Genomic DNA, 21,253 nt, shown 5'->3' on the forward strand with positions numbered 1-21,253 from the left:
ACGACAAGCGGAGGGTCGTAAAAGGAAAGGCGATCCTCTCAGAGCGCCATCCGTCGCCCGCCAGCGTAAGCCTCCCCGCTATTTTCCGCATCCGAGGCCAGGAACGGCGTCCAGAGAGTTCACTCGCTCTTCACGCTACATTCTACACGACTTGGACTCGGCTCCGGGTCGCACAACAGGGTTTTTACTCACGGCAGCCGGTGGAAAACATAAATAGAGCAAAAAAATCAGAATTCATTGATCCCCAGGGGCAGCTCCTGCTGCAGAAGAATCAGAATAAAACTCATAATAACAAATCATACAAAAAAAATAAAAGAACAGTAAAAATCAAAATAAATAAATGAAAATTTAATTAAAGGTAGAAAGGGATGAATCAGAATAGAACTGTACATAAAAATAAGAATAAAAATAACAAATAGTGAAAATAAAAGAACAGTAAAGATCAAAAGGAATAAATTAAAAAGTATGTAAAAATATGTCAAAATATATAAAAGTATATGTAACATATATCTAACGTATGTACATAGATACTTAAATATATCAAAAAGATAGAAAAAATATATGAACATAAAAATACAAGAGCAGTAAAGATCAGAAGGAATAAATAAGTTAAAGATATGTAAAAATATATAAAAATGTATGTAATGTATACATACATACATATAAACATACATATATAAAAATATATAAAAAAAAATATATAAAAAAGAACAGTTAAGATCAAAAGAAAAAATCTAAATAAAGTTAAAGGTATGTAAAAATATGTGAAAATATATGTAACCTATATACATTTTTCCATGTACAACGTATATACAGGACTGTCTCAGAAAATTAGAATATTGTGATAAAGTTCTTTATCTTCTGTAATGCAATTAAAAAAACAAAAATGTCATACATTCTGGATTCATTACAAATCCACTGAAATATTGCAAGCCTTATATTATTTTGATATTGCTGATTATGGCTTACATCATAAGAAAACTCAAAGATCCTATCTCAAAATATTAGAATATCATGAACAAGTTATTTTTGTTTTTTTAATTGCATCAAAAAGGTAAAGAACTTTATCACAATATTCTAATTTTCTGCAACAGCCCTGTACATGTGTATTTACAAGTAACAAAAAGTACAATTTTCCGCAAAGTACAAGTTGCTGCAAGGACGCAGGTCTATGACGGCGCCACCTGCTTGACGGGAGGTGAACAGCGATGGACGTGTTGCCATGGTGACGTCGCAGGAACAGTCAAATTAAACTTTACCGCTCGTAACCTGACGTTTAAAAGGGACGCAAACTGAAAACGGTGTTATTGATCAGCGGATCCCCACAGCGCCCCCCTGTGGCCGCTTTCACAACCATGTTGACGTATCCACCTCCAGTAGAAAAAAAAAAAAAAAAGACTCAAAGGGGGTCGACTGTGACGGGAAGACGTGTAAAAACAGAGAAAATAAATTTTCTTTTGCTTGTTTTTCTAGCGATAAGTCCCACCTGGAAGGGGACCAGGGATGAGATCAGAAGCATGCCGGGGTCTCGAAGCAGAACAACCCACTCCTACATTCCCGAGAAAATTCCAGAGGAAGCAGTGACGCCAGTTATTTCTGTCTTTGCTTTGATTTCACGCTCCGCTCGCGCTCAATGGGGGCGACGGGGCCGTTGTTCGGACCCGCCGCCCCGATTTTCTGCCTGGCCTGATGGTTGACATTTTTGGCGGTTTGGTGGAAGCGCAGCTGCGGAGGAGGGGGGGGGATCCGTGTCGACACATGCGTGGAGGGAGATCGGTCCGGTCATGCCTCGCGGCGAAACGTGCGCGCTTGCATCACGGTACGGAAGCCCTGGGCGAACGTATGCCGATCCCACACACACACACACACACACACGGGGTGAGATAATTTCCATTGTCTTGTCCAGATCACTTGCGTCGTTATCTCTAAATAACAAGAATCCACCTCATGACATCACGCAGGTTTTCCCAGACGACGACATCATCGGTGAGAGATATGGCGGGCGAGGTCGCTGCACGATTCGCGCAAAGACAATGACGGGAGGTGCGGCTCGGTGGGAATGTACACACCCCCGTGCGCTGGAAAAAAAACGTGTTTTTGTCGTGGCCACTTCCTGTTTTATAGTGAAAAGCGGCGTCTCGAGCTGTGCGACGCCGCCTTTACTTCCTGTGTTTGTTTCAAATTTCCCGCCCTTTTTTTCGCTCGGCTGCTCCTCCATCGGCGGAGCGACAAGCTGCTTTTATTTCTTTGCATCGTCCATGTCGTGTGTGTGTGTGTGTGTGTGTGAGTTTCACTGCCACGCGTTTTGGTTTTTTTAACCCCATGAATTGAATGCATTTGCCTGCCTTTTGGGGTCAAAGGTCACGTGTGAGGTAGCCTCACCACCACCACAACACACACACACACACACACATACATACACACACACAGATGGCGTGTGTGATGCCGTTATTAAAGCAGCTGGATCAAACTATTCTCCGTGAAGCTGTAAAAATAAATAAGTCCTCCCGGCCACAAGGGGGCGCTGTGGTTTCCTCGGACACGACCACACTTGGGGAAACCCGGGGTTTTTCCGGCAGCAAAGGATGAAAAAAGGAATAAATGCATTGAAGAAAATCAGAGAAATTGTGATTTATTGGGTTGTTTGCTCTGGTCATCAGAGTGTTTATAGTGGTGATCGTGTTAAGATAGGGAAATAGGATATCGGGTCGAGTAGTTCATTACTTTTATGTATTTTTTCAAATTGTAGATTTATTCCACGGGCCGGATTGGACCCGTACATTTGACACCTCTGGCCTCGAGGGCGACAGGAGGCTTCAAAACGAGCCGATAACATATGGAAGTGTGGAACTTTGGGAACGTTTCTCCCCAAAACCCATCATGATTGCCGAATATATTGCTTCCATAAACGCCATCAAGCAGTGGGCGAGTCTGTTGTACGATTCATTGCACTGTTGGCAGCGGACGGCATGGAGCCGAATAAATGAGAAGCCGCTTGAGTTTATTCAGCAAAGACTTGCCAAATATTAGCAAGAATCATCAGCTTTTATAAAGCTACTTCAGCGAACCAGGAAGCACTGTTATGTTCATAAATGCTCATTATTTTATTTTTTTTGTAAGTTGATCTATAATTCTCATTTTTATCCGTGTCCTCAATCGAAGAGATGAGAAAGAAAGAAAGAAAAATTAATTCAAAAAAATAGAAATATTAAAAAAAAAATAAAAATAATAATGTTAAAAAAACATTTTAGAGATTTTCTTTTCTTTCCCTGTGACTACGAGGAAAGTGTTGGCTGTCTAAAAAAAAGGTCCTGAATTATGTTGCTGATAAATTTGTAGGTATTATTTTTATTTATTGATTTTATTCAATTTTTCAGTTTCCAGTCAAAAACTTTTATAGTATAAATAAGGATTTAATTTTCTTTACATTTCAGGCAAATTGATGCACTTTAAACCTAATGTTGCTGATCAATTTGAAATTATTATCATCATGTTTATCTATTTATTATATTCAATTTTTTTTTTAGTTTTCAGAGGATTTTTTTTTAACATTTCAGGCAAATCCATGCACTTGAAACCTTTTCCGTTCCAGGCTATAAAACAATTATTGTGTAATAAAGATATTCTTTGTTGACAAACTGTTATGCAAAGGTGTAAATATCGGCGGAAGCCAGATGTGGGAGAGGAAAGACGACAAACGGAGGGAAAATTCAAAGAGACAGGTGAATGAATTTTAGCTTAATTTTAGTATACTTTTAACTGTTTTTTTTTCTTCTTGGGCTAGAATATGGCTATTTAATCACAAAAAAAAATGCAAAATCATGCAAAAAAAAAATAAAACACCACCACCAATGATAAGATGTCAGATATTGCCCTGAAATGCTAAACACAACCCAAAATACCACAGAAATAATAATCCATCTTTAACGCCCACCTCATTTTCCACTCATTTTTAAGAAAAGCGCTTTCTTCAGCGCACAAATGAATGACAGTGTCGGATCTCCTCCGTGGAGGACGTCAAAAACTTCCACTTGAACCCGGCGGGATTTCCTGTGTGGCCCCATCGCGCTGGTTCCCTGCGAGCGATGTGTGTGTGTGTGTGTGTGTGTGTGTGTGTTTGCGCAGCCTCCCACGCTCGCCGCCCATTCACCGTCGCATTCCTGGCATTCCAGCCTCCAGCGGAGGCCAAAGGACACGGAGAGAGAGGGAGATGATTAAAAAGTCAGAGATATCCGGGCTGTGGGTGGCTGGGGAAATGATGAAACGGGTGAAAACCGCCACTGACGACGGGACTTTCACCTCCCCGCGCTACATTCCCCCATATGGCATTCGCCGCCGGACGACAAAAGGAGGCCGGGTGGCCGTTGTGACGCGGCGTGCAGGACATCAGCAGTTTCGGCGCCCCGAAAAAAAAAAAAAAAGGGGGCGGGGGGGGAAATTATCCATATCTCATGTGTTATTTATTAACCCAGTGGGTGTAGATGTCAACGGCGAAATTCTCAAGAAGCAGGAAAGTCTGAGCTTCTTGGAAACCAGCTGCTGTGTGAATCTCTCCACGGGTCGCTGCATTTATAGGAGAGGAAGTTGATTTAATTGTCATCTGGCGTGTATTTGTTTTTGCTTTTCTCGAGTGGGTCAGAGACGCTTAGCAGGGTCAGTTTACGCACACGGCGAAGTAGAAAAGTGAAAGGGAAGTTGTTATGGGAATGCGTTTGCACCAAAATACACCACACTGAGGTTGTAAAATATACATCGTTTCCTGTTCAAACTGCGCTGGCGTCCTTCTTTGAAAAAAATATTTTCTTACTTCTTCCTTTTGCCTGATGCAAACTGACTTCCTCACTCAATGTGCATTTTCTCAACTCGTGCTAACTGTGGCTAACTGAAACTAACTGTCTCCTAGCTGAAGCTAAGTGAAGCTTATGATGTCTCAAGTGTAGCTAACTGAAGCTAACTATCGCCAAACTATAGCTAGGTGAAGCTTATGCTGTCCTACGTGTAGTCGACTGAAGCTGTCTCCTCACTATAGCTAACAGAAGCTAACTTATGGTGACTGTCTCCTAACTGCAGTTTACTGTAACAAACTATATCTTAACTGTAGCTAACTGGAGCTAGTTGTCTCCAAACTGTAGCTGACTGAGGTTAAGTGTCTCCTTACAACAGCTAATTGGAGCTGTCTCCTAACTGTAGCCAACTATCTATCTACCTACCAATAACTAGCAGTAGCTTACTGAAAGCTAACTGTCTCCAAACTATAGCTGAGTGAAGCTTATGGTCTCCTAAGTGTAGCTAACTGAAGCTAACTGTCTCTTACTGCAGCTTACCGTAAAAATTGTATTCTAACTGAAGCTAACTGAAGCTAGCTGTCTCCAAACAGTAGCTAACTGAAGCTAACTTTGTCCTAACTGACCGCTCACAGTGCCTACCAATAGCTAACGGTAAGCTAACTGAAGCTAAAATGCATGCAGCGAGCTACTTCCCAGGTCATTTATTCATTCAATGTTTATACAAATTTTCGTATCCCACACACACACACACACACACACACACACACAGCTGGGGGTGGAGCCTAACACAGCAAGAGGCGGGGCTTAACAAGAACCGGTCAGCTGTCAATCACAGGCCAAAGGGACGCAGCCAGACATTCACACCTTCAGACAGTTCGAGGTCTTCAATGAACCTGCTGACCGTTTGAGGAACGTGGGAAGAACCAGGAGCCTGGAGAGAACATGGAAGGAGAACATGGAGAGAACATGTCTGTTTCCTGAGGCAATGAAAGAAATAGCAGTGTGTGTTTTTGCCCCGTCGGGCGGCGTGAGCGCTGGAGGAGGGCGGAGCTGCAGAGCTCCAACCAACGCCAGGATTCTATCCAGACACGTCATGACGGAGAAGAAAACTTCAGCAAGATGCACTTCCTCCCTGCTCGACACTTTCACCTCCCGTTTCCAGAAAGTGGCGGCTTGTTACACCCTGTGTTTCCTAAATTTGTGTGTGTGTGTGTGTGTGCGTGAGTGTGTGTGTCATATGAAAGGGACTGAAAGTGAATTTGGAGTTTACGAGAGTTGCTCAACGCCGGAGATGGAGAAGATGAATAACAGATGAAAGTGTGCTAATAGTTGAATGTTTTCTCTCTGTCCACGGAGGAGGTTTCCCACCAGACCTGGACCTTCATGACGTTCTGAAAGTTTACAAATGACTCCGAGTCAAAGGTCCTGCAAGTCAAAGCTAAAAACAGACATGGGCCTGTCCTGCTGCGGCTCCTGCCCCTTATTCATTCATTATTGTTTTATTATTATTATTATTATTGTTGTTGTTATTATTACTGTTATTATTATTGTTGTTATTTTATTATTATTATTACTATTATTATTTATTATGACACCTTTAAACTGCAGTGTGTCTGAGCCCAGCGTACGGCTCCTCTGAACGACCCCTGACCTCGTTACCATGACGACCAATTATTGGCACCCATACAGCTGAAACCTTTAGATAGATAGATTTATAGTTCTTATTCTCCCCCCTTTTCTTTTTTGTTTTTTAACTGTTTATACAATTTCCTACTTTTATTTATTATTGTTATGTTTTACTTGAAACTCTGGCACAACAATTTCCTTCATGATAAATAAAGTTGTTCTTATTCATAGATAGATAGATAGATAGATAGATAGATAGATAGATAGATAGATAGATAGATAGATCCCTGCTCTCCACTCATCTATTATTAATGGAGCGCTGATGTCATCGATCCTTTCTTTTCTTTCCCTCCGAACCCATTCCACCTCTTCTCTCTCGCTCCAGGAAAGAAAAAAAAAACCTTATCGCACTTCTTCCTCTTCTTGTACACAACGCCTTTTTTTTCCCTTTTCTTTCCTCCTCCCTCCCTCCCTCCCTCCCTCCCTCGCTCGCTCGCTCCCTGCAGAGAGTTTACGCTTTCATTCACTTCCTTGTGGAAAGAGCAGAGAAAGATGAGAGAGGTTAATTTTTAAGACTTGGCCGAACAAAAGAGGAGCCGGTGACATAATCCTGGGAGGGAGGAGAGAGCCGGAGAGGGAGTTGCTCAATTTTTTTTTTTATTTTTTTATTTTTTTTTTAAAAGCTGATTCAACATTTTGTTTTATTCACGAAAGATTTTGAGAATAAACTGAACAAAGAAAGAAATCTGGCTTTTGTTTTTCAGGAGGGAGAGGGGGAGGAGGAGGGGGGAGGGGGCGAGCGGCGTGGGCGTTGATGCTTCAATGGCGACCATGGCTGATGACTCAGGTGATGTGTCATACTCTATGCTATAAAGGGGAACTTTTACATTTTGTCCACAAACACACGCCAACAGCACGCCGGCCGCACACACACACACACACATACACACACATACACACACACATGCACACACATACACACACACATACATATATTCACACACGGGACTGCGGGCTGGCGCTTGGGCTTTTTGTTAACTTCACGATCAACACAGAGATGAGACGTAAGTGTGTTTGTGATACTTTCTCTAGAAAGGAAACAAAAGAAAACAACTGTGAGTGGGAGTGTGTGTGTGTGTGTGTGTGTGTGTGTGTGTGTGTGTGTGTGGTGAGGAGAGGGAGGAGGAGGAGGAGGAGGAGGAGGTGAGGCACAGGGGATCTGAACTACACGTGGTCTTAACTTTTATGTTTTACTTTCAAGTGTTTGTAAACTTCTGTGTATATGTGTATCTGAGTGTGTGTATGTGTGTGTGTGTGTGTGTGTGTGTATTAGTGAGTAATTGCTTCACAATTGTGGTTGGAACCACATGATTTAAGGGCTTTCCTCCTCAATGTGTTTAATTTGCTTTTCTAAACTACGCTGTTAGGCAGCAGGTTGGGGACTGATTGGCTCATAATAGCAGGTGTGTGTGTGTGTGTGTGTGTATGTGTGTGTGTGTGTGTGTTTACCAGTAAGTGTGTCTGAATTGAAGACAGAAATAGTTTAGCTACTGTTTCTTAAGTATTTTGTCATATGAACTTGAATTATTTGTGTATTTACACACCGACACACACACACGCACACACACACACACACACACACACACACGAATCACATCACTGTTGTGGAACTGTGACCTGAATCAGACCCGCTGCTGATTCCTGTCCTTTTCAGTAAATATTCAGTTCTTTATAATGATATTCATTCATTCACTCATTCATTCATTCACTCATTCATTCATTCATTCATTCCTGTCTTCACACGCCGAGCTGTTCAGAGCTGGTCAGCTTCAGGTTTTGGTGCAACATGTGGACTTGACCCGCGATTTCGGAGTTTGTCAAATGGCACGTGTGACGTGCAGCTAGCGCTACGAGGCTATGCCAGCGACTCACTGATAGCCTGGAACAACTCTTGTTTATGTAGGTTTACTTGAACCAGGAAAGTAAAATCAAACTATATATGAGAATATATTTTGGCTTTGGGGACAAATATCCAATCGCTGGTTTGTCGGGCCGGCGGCCGACGGCTCCCTCCGTGGAAATAAGCATCTGGTTAGGTTGGCCGTTAGCAAGCAATCCACCTGGAGTTACAGCAGGCAAAAGAGGCAAAACAAGCGGGAATTGCGATCGCTCACGTATTTTATGTTTTTTTCGAACGCCGGAAGGGCTGACAGGTGCTGCCCCCCTCCCTCCCTCCCTCCCGGACAAGACGCTAGCTGAGAATGCTAAGTTGCTAAAAAGAGACGCTCTGAATCACCGCGACTCACAAACGTTGCTTTGAACTGTAACTTGACTCAGATGTTTTCGGCAACGACTCGGCACGGATTTTTGGAGATGAGCAGCTCGTCCATGACACGGCGGTGCACCTGCAAGGAGCGGCCGTCCGTGATTCGTATTTTATAATCAATAGAATGAGATTCAATGGAGCTATACTTTGTATATATATATATATTCATATTGTTATTTTAGAGCCGGACATTGCAGGGAATCTAAAAGCGGCGTTTTGTTGTTATTATTTTTACAGCCACTGTTTTTTGTTCGATATGTTTCCACCAAATTAGGAGACAGATCGAGAGCACATGAAGACATGTAAAAATATATCTTGGGAAAAAAAATCATCAACTCATGGTTTTCTAGCGACCCCCGCTCCATTAACACACCAACGCATAAATAGTGAGCTAATACGTTTCAAAACGCAGAGATATTTCATAATCTCAACGGGAAAACAACCGATATAATTAACGATATGATAAAAAAAAGACTTTTGTAAAAAGAAAAAAATGAGGTGGAGACATCTGGAGAAGAAATTACATCTCAGTCCATCCCAAAAGAATAGGATTTGGCCGAGAGAATGCGTTTCGGTGAGCAGGAAAATATGTTGCAAAGACAGAGGCGGTGGCGGCGGTCCGAAGCCCCCCGGGGGCGGCGAAACCGGGTCATAACAAACCATCAGTCATACGAGTATGCGACACTGGGACCGGTTCCGTCTGGCAGGCAGACGCTGATGTCATGCTTTTACATCATCGGACACTTACTGTAATGCTATTTGCACCGTCACCGTCAGGGGAGAAATACCAGGAGGTCAAAGGGCCGCCGGTGAGTCAGCCGCCCTGCACTGCCCCTGGTGGCCAGTTGTGGTACTGCAAGTGGGAAAAATACAAGTTGGTCTTCATAAAAGCTTGTTTATATATTTTTAGATATTATAGAAATCATGTATTTTTTATTCTTCGAACCTTGATGGCAACTTATGTTTTAATACGTTTATACTGAAACTAATGTATTGGTGTTGTTCCCTTCCATTAGACACCTCTCTTTGCTTTTATATTTGTAAATAATTGTAAAAGCCGATGATATTCTTCATGGAAAAGTTGATTTAAGAGCAGGGTAAGTCTTCTGACAGCGTTGAATAATTTTAAATGACATCGTTGAGGGATTATCTCGCAAGTTACTGCGAGTTATTTCATTCATGTTCATAACATGAAGTCATAACATTAAGTGTTATTGATATTACTTAGCGTTCTATCAAAAAACTTACCATACGTCATTCAGTGGGTATAAAAAGGGTAAACGGGAGGAGGTAATCGGTGAAAAAATGAAAAGAGAAGGAAAATTAATGTTGAATTCCACGCCGAGAAACCGGAGCTACCACTTCCGGGTGTGACGTCATCTGCGTTGACCGGAAACAGGAAGCAGGTGAAGGTTTGTTTTGTTTACATTTGTTTTGGAAGCAGGTGAAAGTACCGTCCGCACCTGACCGGAGAAAATGAAAACAAAAATAGAAAAATAAAAAAATAGCAAAAATGAATACATTAATTAATATGAAAAAATAACGAAAAACAACTGTCTGACCGGGGAACTTTATTACAATTTGAATTAGATGAACTGAAATATGTATAAATAGGTAATTAAAACGCGGACGAGACTAAACTGAAAGTTCTCTTACATTTATTTAGTATTTTTATCTTTTTCAGTCCACAGAAAAAGCCAAAGCGACGTTTGTTTTCTTTTTCAACTGAAATTGACTTTCTTGCTGACTTTCACAAAACGCGACACGCGTGTGTGGGGGTTTACGTGTGAGTGTGTGTGTTTTATGTTTTTTTCCCACTGGGATGGCGTGTGTCATGGCGCCACTCTGTGACTTGTAATTACAACCCGAGTGCGGCTTCACGGATTTCAAGCCAGTGACATGAAAATACTCAGTAGTAGTATTTATTCGTGTACTTTTTTGTCGTTTTTCTTCCGTGAATATACTTGTATTCAACGTTCATTCATGAGTTCTGTGTGGATCATTCATCTCACAACTCGGATCTGGGTTGTTTTTCATCATTTTATTTCATTTCGATTCTTTTCCTTCTTTCACTGCTGGGAATTTCCAGGGCAAACGGGGGTCAGCTTTGGAGAGAGAAAACCAAAAAAAAAAGAAAAGGAGAGGAGAGAGGGATAGAAGAGTGAAAACAGGAAACTCCAGTGTTTCTCTGCAGCTTCTGACTCAGGAAACACGCATGCGTTTGAGTCCGACCCCAAAACGGAAGCCGCGTGTCAGCGAGTGCGTGCGTGCGTGACGATTCCCCGGTTCTGCTGACGAAACAGCGCCCGGAGGCACCAGAAGCCCGTGCTCGCGCCAACCACCGCCGCTGTCAGAACCTCCGGCCAGCTGCGCGTGTACGTGCGCACGCACGCAAGAACAGCTGGCCGCCGATCAGACAAGCGCGCATCTGTTTCCACTCGCACCCCGCGCCTGCGCACTGCGCACGGGCATTGCAGGATTCCCGCCTTTCCTTCTCTGGGTTTCAATCTTCCCGGAGGTCCCAGAGGGCCGAGGTCGCTACGGGCGAGAAGGTCCAGGACCTCCAGAGGCTCCCGACCCCCGGCGGGGCTTCGCCGAGCTTCTCGCGAGGGGAAACGGCCGCGGCGGTCCGGACAAAACGCGCCGACTTCCAGACAAAACAACGCTCTGCACCTCCTGGTTTGCTCTCCTTTCCAGGCAGGAGAAGCGTCCAGGTCTGACCCTGAAGTCACTCTTTCCCCTCCCCGTGTGGACGGGACTGTTTGTCCACCTCGTCCTGCTGATCGCGCGGTAACTTCTGCAGAGTCACTTCCTCTCGCCGCCGCCGCCGCCGCCCCGAATCCGAGCGGCGTGGATTCGGCAGCTGAAGTTTTCCCTCCAAAGGTTGATGTCATCACCCTGAGTCAGAGGAAAACAAAAACAAGGAGAAGAAAAGAAGCCCTCAGCATTTCTCTCATTCCAGACCCCGGAGCCGCCCGCGCTCTCTGGAGTTACATCAACGCCCGCGGGGATGAATTTATTTTACAATTTTGTCGGGAGGTTCCTGGCGTCGGAGCTCACCTGCGAGTCCTTTGCGGATGTTTAATGAAGGTCGACTTTTCTGGTCCCCGCAGTGCTCCACGACCCCGCCCCCTGTCTCCTGCTGCTCCTGTTGGCCAAGCAGTTGGTCCAGTCGTCGTGCCGCCCCGCGTCCCTCTGCAGCAGGTTCAGATCCATGGTGCATCACCTGGAGAGCCTCATCAACCTGTCCAAGGACCTCCAAGGCCTGGTGAGGCTGCAGCTTTTAGGAAAAAATGACCGATTCGGACCTTTGAGGAAGATCGGATCCGACTTTACCGTCTTTCCTCGTCTGAGAGCATCAGTTCTGCAAACAAACATTCAATCAAGCGTCGATCTCGATCTAGAAGTCGCGTAACTTGGTCCGTGTCTCCTCAGGCGGACGAGGACGTCGCCCTTCTTCTCGCCGCCAGAGACGAGCTGACCAGCCTTCCTCACATCAACCACACGGCGTCGCATATCCGCAGGATGACGGTAACGTTTCGTCTCTCAAGATTTGTCTCTTCGCCGCGGAGACCAGATCCGCGTCAACAACCGACTCCGCCCCTCGCAGGTGAACAAGTCTCTGGTCCAGCTCTTCATGTACACCCAGTCCTACAAGCTGCACATGGACTGGTTGAAGACGGGCTTGGAGAACACCAGCTTACCCTCCCAGGCAGCAGGAGGCGCCGGGCGTCACCTCCTGCAGCTGACCAACCTGCTGGACGCCTCCCTGCGGCAGGTGAGGAACCGCAGAGGCGAAAAACAGAATGTAAATCGTCTTCAAGAAAACATAATATCGGTATTTTGCGCAGCATCAATGAAAGGCTCTATTTTCACACGTAAGGTGCGTCGCGTTAAGATAAGATAAATTCCTTTCTCACAGCAGCATAACAGTTTTAATGTCAAATAAATCTGAATATAAATAGAGAGACAGAAGATAGCAAGACATCCACGAATAAATAGATAGCAACAATACCAACAATATCAGGGATAATAACGGGCAACGTGAAGGAACAATAAGGGAGAAAAATACACAACCAGAACTAAACGACGTGATAAAACATACGCTATATAAAGCAAAACAAAATGTCCAACTTTAATCTTCTCGGAAACTCGGTTTGGTCTTCTTCACTCGCCGCAGCTCATCTTCATGAATGTTGAATTATTTGGCGGCTGCTCGATTTCCATCATGATAGAGTTTGAAGCAGTTCGTAAAAGTGTCGCAAAAAGTGTCGGCGATAAGCGTGCTACATCCTGTCCTCTGATTGGTTGTTGTATTCCAGCTCCACACTCGTGTCATGTCCAAACTCTGGTAACTAGTTAGTCCTTTTGGTCTCGACCCATTTTTATCACTGCTACTGTCACTCTGTGTTATGTTGTGGTTGCTTATTTCTTATTTCTTGACACAATAACTGTTATGCTGCTGTGTGCAGCAGTCAGCACGATAAGGATTCCTATAGAAGGCACTGGATTGTAAGGCGCCCCTGATTTTTGAGAAAATGTAAGGATTTTGAGTGCGCCTTATATACGGTAGCTGGATTTTATGTGACGTACATGTTTTTCTTCCGTCAGCTCAACGAGGAGGTTCCCCAGGTGGTCGCCCCGGCGCTCCCCGCCGTCTCCACCGCCTTCGACATGGTCAAGTTCTCCAGCTTGATCTCGGCGCAGCTGAACGTGTTCAGCATGTGGTCCAAGACGGTGGTGCGCAACGTGAAGAGGATGTCCGGCTGTCCCAAATAAACAAAAAAAAAACCCCGGCCCTCTCGGCAGTGTGAAGGACGGCGCCTCCCGCGCGGCCGCCCGGCTTCAATATGTCTTCCTAAAAAACAAAACAAACCACTGTTAGCTTGACGTAAAAAAAAAGCGGGGAGAAGCCACGGAGTTCCCGAGGCGTCTCGTCTCCACATAGTTTCCACCGTCTTTGACCGTCCGACGACGAGAAGTTTCTGTTTTTATTTTGATTCTAGGGATCAGCTAACTTAGCGAGGCAGTTTTAGCGAGATCCTGCTAAGAACCCGCTTTGGGTGTTAGCAAAGCTACCTTATCAGAACTGAAAAGCGACGGTTCAACCAATCACCTAATTGCCTGAAAGCGCCCGCCACTTTTTCAAAATACATCTTTTAGCTTCTAAAGCGTGTCACGTCAGGCTACCGCTAACGGCTACACTGTTAGCTTCTCTGTTTATCCCCGCAGATCCATTAAAATCTGCAGCAGAAGGAACATAAACACACACACACGCGGACGATCGAGCGCCCCGCGCACACACTCACACTCACACACACACACACACGCCGCTACGTGGAAACGAGGCGTTGGCGGGTGCTTCGGCGCTCCGATTTACACTGTAGGCTGTTACATTTAACATCTCACGGACACGGGATAGAATGTATGTTTTTAGTTGGGCGGTATTTAACGTGTAGCCTTAAGAGGTGTTGTACTTAACGCACTGCGCTCAGCTGCGACCTCGACTCTCTCGGAGAGTGTTTACATTCACAGTGCCTGCCAGTGACTTTGTACTCACAAGCTAAATGACTCAACCGTAAATATTTTTCTACCATTGCAGGTTTTTTTTTTTATGTTAATCTATTTAGTGTACTATTTATGAGCTTTTATACTATGTTTCTGACAGTGTTTACTTTGAGATGCAGGCATCTCGAATATTTACAATATTTAATAGTATTAATAATAAATATTGTACTTCCGTAGTGACCCTCACACCTTATTTATGTGTTTTGTAATTTCTTTTTGTATGATGTTCATGAAGTTATTAATAAAAGTTTTACAATAGAAATGAAGATCCTGGCGAGTGGCAAAGAATCCAGCTGTTTATTTATCTGTTCTGTTGAATTCTTTGGAAATCTGCTTTGGACAAATATCAAAGTGTTTGACCTGGTGACCTTTGAACAAGCACTAATGCAGAGTACTTGTTTATTTATTGGGATTGAGGTGCATCTCATTCACTTTTTGTATGACCTATTTGTTTTCAATAAATTATTAATCTGTACAACTACAGCGCGTCCTGAGAATTACCGCACTCCGCTGACACCGGGGCTCGTGATGCCGTCTTTAGATATTTACAGATGAGGGGATTTATCCATAATTACTCGGTCCATATTCGGCGATATGCAGATGATGCCCTGTTATTTTCACGAAATGAATGTCGCCAAAATGACAATAATTATGACTGGATTTTCCGGACTCTTGATGTCAAGAGGTTATAAAAACGTGAAAAATATTTTGACAGTTGTAGTATCATGCTGGAAACCCTGCTTTGAAAAGATGTGCGCTGCAAAACGTGCTTATTGTAGCCATTCATTGGGGGAAGAAAAGAAAAACAGCACAAATTGATTTGTTTTGTAGTTTTAAGTATTTTATATATTGTGGTCCTGATCAACTGAATTTAATATTATTATTTATTGAATTTACAAAATTTTATTTTTCAGTATCAAATGGTTAAAAACATGTTTATAGTTTAAATAAGGATTTTTTTTTTAATTTCAGGCACTTTAAATCTTTTCTGTTACAGACCAAAAAATTCTTTGTTGCAAGGTGATCTATTTTTCTTTCTTTTTTCTTATGATAAGGCAACAACATTATATAGAGGTGTACATACAGCAATTTATTGACAAATTATACTATTTTCAGCGGTGAGCGGACAGGATGCACAACATCCACAGCTCTCCTCAGCAGGAGTTAGCTGACCTACTTCGCCGCAGGATCCACCGTCCCAGATGTTTTGCGGTATTCCCTCCAAACCGCCGAGACATCGGGATCCGGTCAGCGTGGTTGACCTTTAGATTTTTATTTTCCCTCCTCCGCCTCCGCGTGAAGCCCTCGGTAATTTCCTGCCGTCTGAATTGAGCGGAGGATACAGTGTCTGTCTGAGTGTGCTTGAAATGAAGTAACAGACGCCGACTTGCATAACACCGACCTGTTGACATGTGGCTTCAGACAGATGAGCTCACACACACACACACACACACACACACGGGATGCCTCCAGGGAGCGTCGTGGGATCTGCAGGCCAGCGGAGGGGCTGTCGGAGTAATATGGCTGAATATGGAGAGGGAAGAGAGGCAATATGTGTGTGTGTGTGTGTGTGTGTGTGTGTGTGTGTGTGGAGGCAGCTGATACTCTGCTGACTGACAGGTTAATGGCTCCAACATCGACAACAGAGGTTTGTTTTCTTTCACTACGCGCGGGGATTTTTACACTCCGTATTTTCTTCCTTTAACTCGGAGCCTGACAGGACGCAGACAAGGAAATACAACATTTGAATAAACTTGATTTACACGCCATTACACACACACATATATGCATATATATGTTTATATATCTATATATACTGCTCAAAAAAAATAAAGGGGATACTGAAACAACACAATGTAACTCCAAGTCTATGAAATTGTCCACTTGGGAAGCAACACGGACTTGTTTTCAGGACGTTACATAAACGTTAGATCGTCCCGGAGTGTGTTTTCACACTTTTATTTGGAGTGTGACTCCAAATCCAGTCCTCCATTTTTGTGTGATTTCGGCACGTTCAACTATGTAATGAACAATGTATTTCATAAGAATATTTCATTCAGATCTAGGATGTTTTATTTTAGTGTCCCCTATATTTATTTTGAGCAGCATATATAAAGATATATAGACATTGTATATATATATATATATATATATATATACATAGAAAGATAGATTTACGGACATTTTGGTTCGAGATATATGGTAAATATCAACATGTTTATGAGATGAGACGTACTTTAATGATGTCATGCTTGGGAAATAGTTTCGCAAGACATGCAGGGACAAGACAGTGACAAGCTCGCTAAAATAAACAAATGAATTTAATTAATTTAAATAAATACTAATACATAAACAAAATAAAATAAATTAAAATTAAATTAAAATAAATAAACTGACACATAAAAGCATAAAGAAAAATCCATTAAAAAAAGTCCCTCCACCTTATCTATTTATATTTATATTCATATTTATTGACACAATAACTGTTACGGTGCTGTGACAAACAATTTTTATCTTATATTATAAATAAATATATGAAGATATCGTGATAATGTAGATACAGATACAGCAATGTATCGAACAAATAAAGATATCGATATGTAGATGTAGCTAAACATAGCTATCGATCCATCACTGTATTGATTATTGATCGCGGTCCGGCAGCGAGGCGCGTCACTTGTGCACCTTGTGCGCGCACATGCACGCAGCAGCGCAGGACACGCCTCGATGTGTGGTGTGCGTCGCGCGTGTGTGTGTGTGTGTGTGTGTGTGTGTGTGTGTGTGTGTGTGGTTGGGGGGTGGACGCGGGAACGAAGCGGTTTGGGATAAAAGTTGCAGCCGCAGATGCGGGAAGCATCGAGGACACGCACCGCACGCACGGCTGATGCGCGTCTGCAGAGCTTCTGCTCCCAGAGAGAAGGACCTCCGACACACACCGGGACGGAACCGGGACGGATGGCGGTGAGTCGCCGTGCTCGCCGTGCACGTCGCTGTTTGGGAACCCAGCACATGCACGCAACACCGGGAAAATGTTATTATTAGATAATTGTAACGGTTATTAGTAGTTGTAGCAGCAGCAATAATCTTCTTCTAATTTATTATTTGTCTAAACATGTTGGTTTCATTGAATCTGAACTACTTTATTTAATTATTGATTTCCAAATGTATTTATAGCGTGTGACGTGGCTCAGGTATCTAAGAGTTGCAGCATCAGATAAACAGGAGTAGAGAGGAAACTCATGGAGAGGAGAGGAGGAACGGACTAGAACCAGACCAGGAACTGACTAGAACCAGACCAGGAACAGATCTGATTCAAACCAGGAGCAGACTAGAATTAGAATAGGAATAGACTACAACTAGACCAGGAACTGACAAGCAGCAGACTAGGGGTAGACTAGAACCAGACCAAGAACAGACTAAAACCAGACCAGGAACAGACTAGAACTAGACCAGGAACTGACTAGAACCAGAATATGGGTAGACTAGAACCAGACTACAGACAGACTAGAAGTAGACCAGGAACAGATCTGAACCAAACCAGGAGTAGACTAGAATTAGAACAGGAACTGACTAGAACCAGACCAGGAACAGACTAGAACCAGATTATGGATAGGCTAGAACCAGACTACGGGTAGACTAGAACCAAGCCAGGAGCAGACTAGAACCAGACCGGCATTGACCTGGACTGACCCGTCATGACCCGGACCAATCTGGACCAGCATCTGAGCCGTGCGTTGCAGCTAGCACGCTAACCCCGTAGCCCGCTGTCTGCCTCGGCTGCGTTGAAAGCGTGCACGGTGAAGTCACAGGACCTTCTAAACGTACAAGTCCATGTAGTTGTGAGTGCTGCGGTGCTCGTCAACATCCGCTATTTATTGAAAACACAAACGCACTTCTATTTCTGACACACACGCCGCGTCCCGTCAGTCGTCGCGTCACCATTTGTCCTCGCCGCGGACGTTGGTGTGTAAACAGCGGGGACCTCGTGTCTTACGTAACAACTCTTTCGGCCCTGGCGTCCCTCCTTAAGTCGGTCAGCGAGTCGTCGATCGCCAAAAACAGGATATTGAAACCATGCTTCCCATGAAGGGGCAGCGACCCCGACCTCGACCTCCGCGGGGTGGATCCCCCGGCGCTCAAACATGGCGGATATGTCAAGCGGCATCGCAGCAGAGCGACGGCCCGCTCGGGATTCTTGGTATTCCCGCGAACAACATTCGCCGGCCCGTAATGAGGCGTAATGAGCGCCGACACCCGACACCCGCCGGCTGTGCCGGAGACGCCGACGTGCTGCCACGGCCGGGACAAAGATCCACGTCTGGAAAAAAGGATTTGGCGGGATTGGCGGCGGGTTGCTATTTGCGGACGCGTTTATGTCCTGGGGGTTTGTGTTGGCATCGTCACCATGGTAACACCCTGCTCAGCTCCGACGGGAGGCATCTTTGCGCCTCTCGCGGCGTGTTTTCTTTTCTTTCTTCACCTCACGGGACAATTATCTGGAATCCTTTCGCAGTTTTCCCCCGCGAAGGCCCGATGTTTATTTTCACAGAGGCGGGGTTGAAAATATCAACTCAAATCCAAGTGTAATATTCTTAGCGGAATCGCTAAGCTTTCTGACGGCCGTGTGGGTGTTTTCAGGCGGCCTCGCAGCTCCTGGAGGAGATGTGCCAGCTGACGGCTCAGTCGCTGGCGCCCATGGACACGCCGGAGCACTTCAAGCTCCTGAAGCTCCTGGGCGAAGGCTCGTACGGGAAAGTGATGCTGGCCGTGCACAGGAAGACGGGTGAGGATTCACCGCAGCGGGAGGGCTAACGGAATTAGCGAGCTGACTCTCCGCCGTCCCGGCAGGTACGCCCATGGCCCTGAAGTTCTTCCCGCGCGAGTCCACCTCCCTGCTCTCCTTCCTCAGGGAGTACAGCCTCTCCCTGTCCTTCTGCACGCATCCATCGCTGACGCGGGCGCTGGGCATCGCTTACGCCACGCCGTCGCACTACATCTTCGCTCAGCAGGCCAGCCTCTTCGGCGACCTCTTCGACGTCATCACGCCCGACGTAAGCGCGATTCCCTTTTTCCCCCCCCGGTTTCGCCGGCGATACGTTCTTCTCACCTTTCCCCCGTCGTCCTCCCAGGTGGGCGTGGAGGAGGACCGCGTCCAGCGGGTGGTTTCCCAGCTCTGCGGCGCCCTGTCCCACCTGCATGCCCTGGGCTTCGTCCACAGGGACGTCAAACCGGAGAACGTCTTCCTGTGCGACGCCGCCTGCCGCTGGGTGAAGCTGGGAGACTTCGGCATGGTGAGCGTCCCGACCAAAGCGCCTGCCGAGACAAATTAAACGAAAAACAAAAAAATGTCAGACTGGAGCCGGAGTTGCGCTCCTAGCTTAGCATTTTCCGATCCTCTTGGCCCACCAGTAACCTTGCGTCTCACCTCAGGTGAAAGCCAAAGGCGCCCGAGTCCCGGAGGTGTGGTACAGCTCCCCTTACTGCGCTCCCGAGGCCGAGGCGGCCCGAGGGAACCGGGACAGCTGGCGGGGCCTGAAGGACGGCGGCGGCGGCGGCGGCAGCGGCGTGGAGGAGGCTGAGGAGAAGAAGCCCCGAGTCTGGGCGACGGTGGAGCCCAGCACCGACAGCTGGGCTCTTGGAATCCTGACCTACGCCATGTTGACCGGCAGCCATCCCTGGGCGGAGACGGCCAGCGACTGCCGCTCATACCAGAAATACCGCGAATGGTCGGACGCGGCGGGAGGTCCGGACGACGGGCCGGACGCGTGGGCGGAGCCCCGGACGCCGACCGCCGAGTCCGACCCGGGGAAGAAGGACGCCGCCGTCGCCCCGCAGTTCGCCTGCTTCACCCCGCTGGCCCGCTCCTTCTTCCAGGCGCTGCTCCACCCCAGGCCCGGCCTGCGGGGCCGACCCGAGGACGCCCTGCTCTACCTGGGGGGGGACTGGATGATGGAGGCCGAGAGGAAGAAGAGCAGGGGTGGAGGAGCCGTCCGGAGCCTGAAGGAGACGGAGGGGAGGGGGCAAAGATAGGGGCTTCACACCCTGATGTATGGAGGTTTTTTTTAGACACAGGGTTTCAATGGCGCTGTGTAAACGTCTTAATATACACGTATGTGTATATTCAGCCATTCTGTTGTCTTTTTTTCAGATGTAATCTCAAAATCTTGGTATTTGTAATGGCAGAACATGTAGCAGCTCTCCGCCCGCATAGCCAACGCCTGTTATAGCTACTCTGGCTAACTGCGTTAAAACGAGGCCGCTGGACTACTAACGCAGATAATCCACCAGGTCGCCATCCATGCGTCCACCTTTGCAAAGAGATGGAATATGAAGGTCGGACAACTCTGAAGCACAAAAGTACTCCACTAGAAGAAAGCCTTGCTACGTCCGAGCGGTTAATTTCATATTTCTTTCCGATCAGCTGTTTTGTTTTTGTCCTATCGAAATAAAACATCGGTGGAAAAACTGGCGTTAGCATCGCAATCCTCAACAAAAACCAGAACCAGGATGAAGGAGGCGATTTGTGTTTGCGGCGTATCGGCGTGATGTAGCCCGGGTCGTGTTGAACGATGAGGTGCGTAAATTTTAGCGTCCCGGTTTGCGCTGCTGTAAATTTGTTTGAGACGGGGTTCCAGCTGCAGGGAGGGGATCCCGACGTTCTCAAAGGTTGGAGAGCGAGCCCAGAACTCATAGGACGCAGCGATTCGGTACATTTCCACTCGGATGGTAGCCGGCAGCTAGCTACTCTTAGCATTTGTCCTTTGGCGCCGCTAGCACTTTCTGCAGCACTTTGCATCCCTGTCAGCTGTGGGTTGTTTTGATGTGATGCAAAGTCGTACATTAAGTTGAATTCCAACTTTAATGTTTTCGGCACTTGAATAAATGATGAAATCTTTTTATTTTGTAATGTCCAAAAGTGACAAATAAAAGGAATTTAAAAATCCTA

The 21,253-nt window shown here is 45.6% G+C and overlaps 2 protein-coding genes and 1 long non-coding RNA gene across 4 annotated transcripts; 2 read left to right on the plus strand and 1 right to left on the minus strand.

Annotated features, from left to right (window-relative positions):
- Positions 1–7,327: 7,327 nt before the first annotated feature.
- LOC147219622 (uncharacterized) lies at positions 7,328–13,518 on the plus strand. The gene is made up of 5 exons (XM_086171334.1): positions 7,328–7,477; positions 11,853–12,007; positions 12,175–12,270; positions 12,350–12,517; positions 13,351–13,518. Exons 1-5 carry the CDS (start codon positions 7,378–7,380, stop codon positions 13,516–13,518), a joined length of 687 nt encoding a protein of 228 aa, XP_086027460.1. The 5' UTR covers positions 7,328–7,377.
- Positions 10,294–18,295, minus strand: LOC147219623 (uncharacterized). 2 transcript variants are annotated; one of them, XR_015108011.1, is made up of 6 exons: positions 17,998–18,295; positions 15,710–15,831; positions 15,485–15,630; positions 13,333–13,597; positions 11,800–12,508; positions 10,294–11,637 (listed from the first exon to the last, which is right to left on the minus strand). It is a non-coding gene; the product is annotated as an uncharacterized LOC147219623 (long non-coding RNA). The 2 variants fall into 2 exon arrangements; XR_015108012.1 differs by lacking the exons at positions 15,710–15,831; positions 17,998–18,295 and having other exon boundaries at positions 15,485–15,690.
- LOC147219624 (serine/threonine-protein kinase SBK2-like) lies at positions 17,039–21,253 on the plus strand. The gene is made up of 5 exons (XM_086171333.1): positions 17,039–17,268; positions 18,946–19,090; positions 19,156–19,358; positions 19,437–19,598; positions 19,738–21,253. Exons 1-5 carry the CDS (start codon positions 17,152–17,154, stop codon positions 20,335–20,337), a joined length of 1,227 nt encoding a protein of 408 aa, XP_086027459.1. The 5' UTR covers positions 17,039–17,151; the 3' UTR covers positions 20,338–21,253.

Source organism: Fistularia commersonii, chromosome 24 (genome assembly GCF_037954325.1).
Source record: "Fistularia commersonii isolate RoL2024-O1a breed Wild chromosome 24, RoL_Fcom_v1.0, whole genome shotgun sequence".
NCBI lineage: Eukaryota > Metazoa > Chordata > Actinopteri > Syngnathiformes > Fistulariidae > Fistularia > Fistularia commersonii.